The sequence below is a fragment of the Penaeus monodon genome, chromosome 19 (assembly GCF_015228065.2).
Source record: "Penaeus monodon isolate SGIC_2016 chromosome 19, NSTDA_Pmon_1, whole genome shotgun sequence".
Lineage (NCBI taxonomy): Eukaryota > Metazoa > Arthropoda > Malacostraca > Decapoda > Penaeidae > Penaeus > Penaeus monodon.
In genome coordinates this window covers 4,616,928-4,617,298 of record NC_051404.1, presented here as the reverse complement: position 1 = coordinate 4,617,298, position 371 = coordinate 4,616,928, and the positions used below count along the sequence as shown (strand labels likewise).

Genomic DNA, 371 nt, shown 5'->3' with positions numbered 1-371 from the left:
GCGCCCCCGCCCTCCCTCAGAGTGCTCTCGACTGGCGTGGGCGCGAGAGGCAGCCAGGGACAGGACCGCCACGCTCCACTGCGCCCTCAACGGGAATTTCGAGGAGCTGCAGTGTGAAGCAGGGTGGTGCTTCTGCATAGACCCCCTGGACGCGAAACCCTACGGCAAGAGGATACCAGAGCAAGCCATGTTTCTTCTGCCTTGTTGTAGGTTTGGCCGGCGTTGGGTTGCGTTCGAAGGCGTTGGAATTTTGTCTTCGGTGTTGAGTGGTGGTGGGACGACGGATGGTGTTTGTGTAAGACGGTGTTGGAGATGTCGAGTCATGTTGTTAGGTTATGCTGTATTTTACACGTGATGATGTTTAAGATGTG

General features: G+C 56.3%; 1 protein-coding gene across 3 annotated transcripts in view; it reads left to right on the top strand.

Moving 5' to 3' along the window:
* The window catches only part of LOC119584994, a 13,700-nt gene that overhangs the window by 8,839 nt on the left and 4,490 nt on the right, over window positions 1-371 (top strand). For all 3 annotated transcript variants that reach the window (XM_037933603.1, XM_037933604.1, XM_037933605.1), the window contains exon 7: window positions 21-206. In XM_037933603.1, coding sequence (XP_037789531.1) covers window positions 21-206 — 186 coding nt within the window. The remainder of the gene's footprint in view (window positions 1-20; window positions 207-371) is intronic.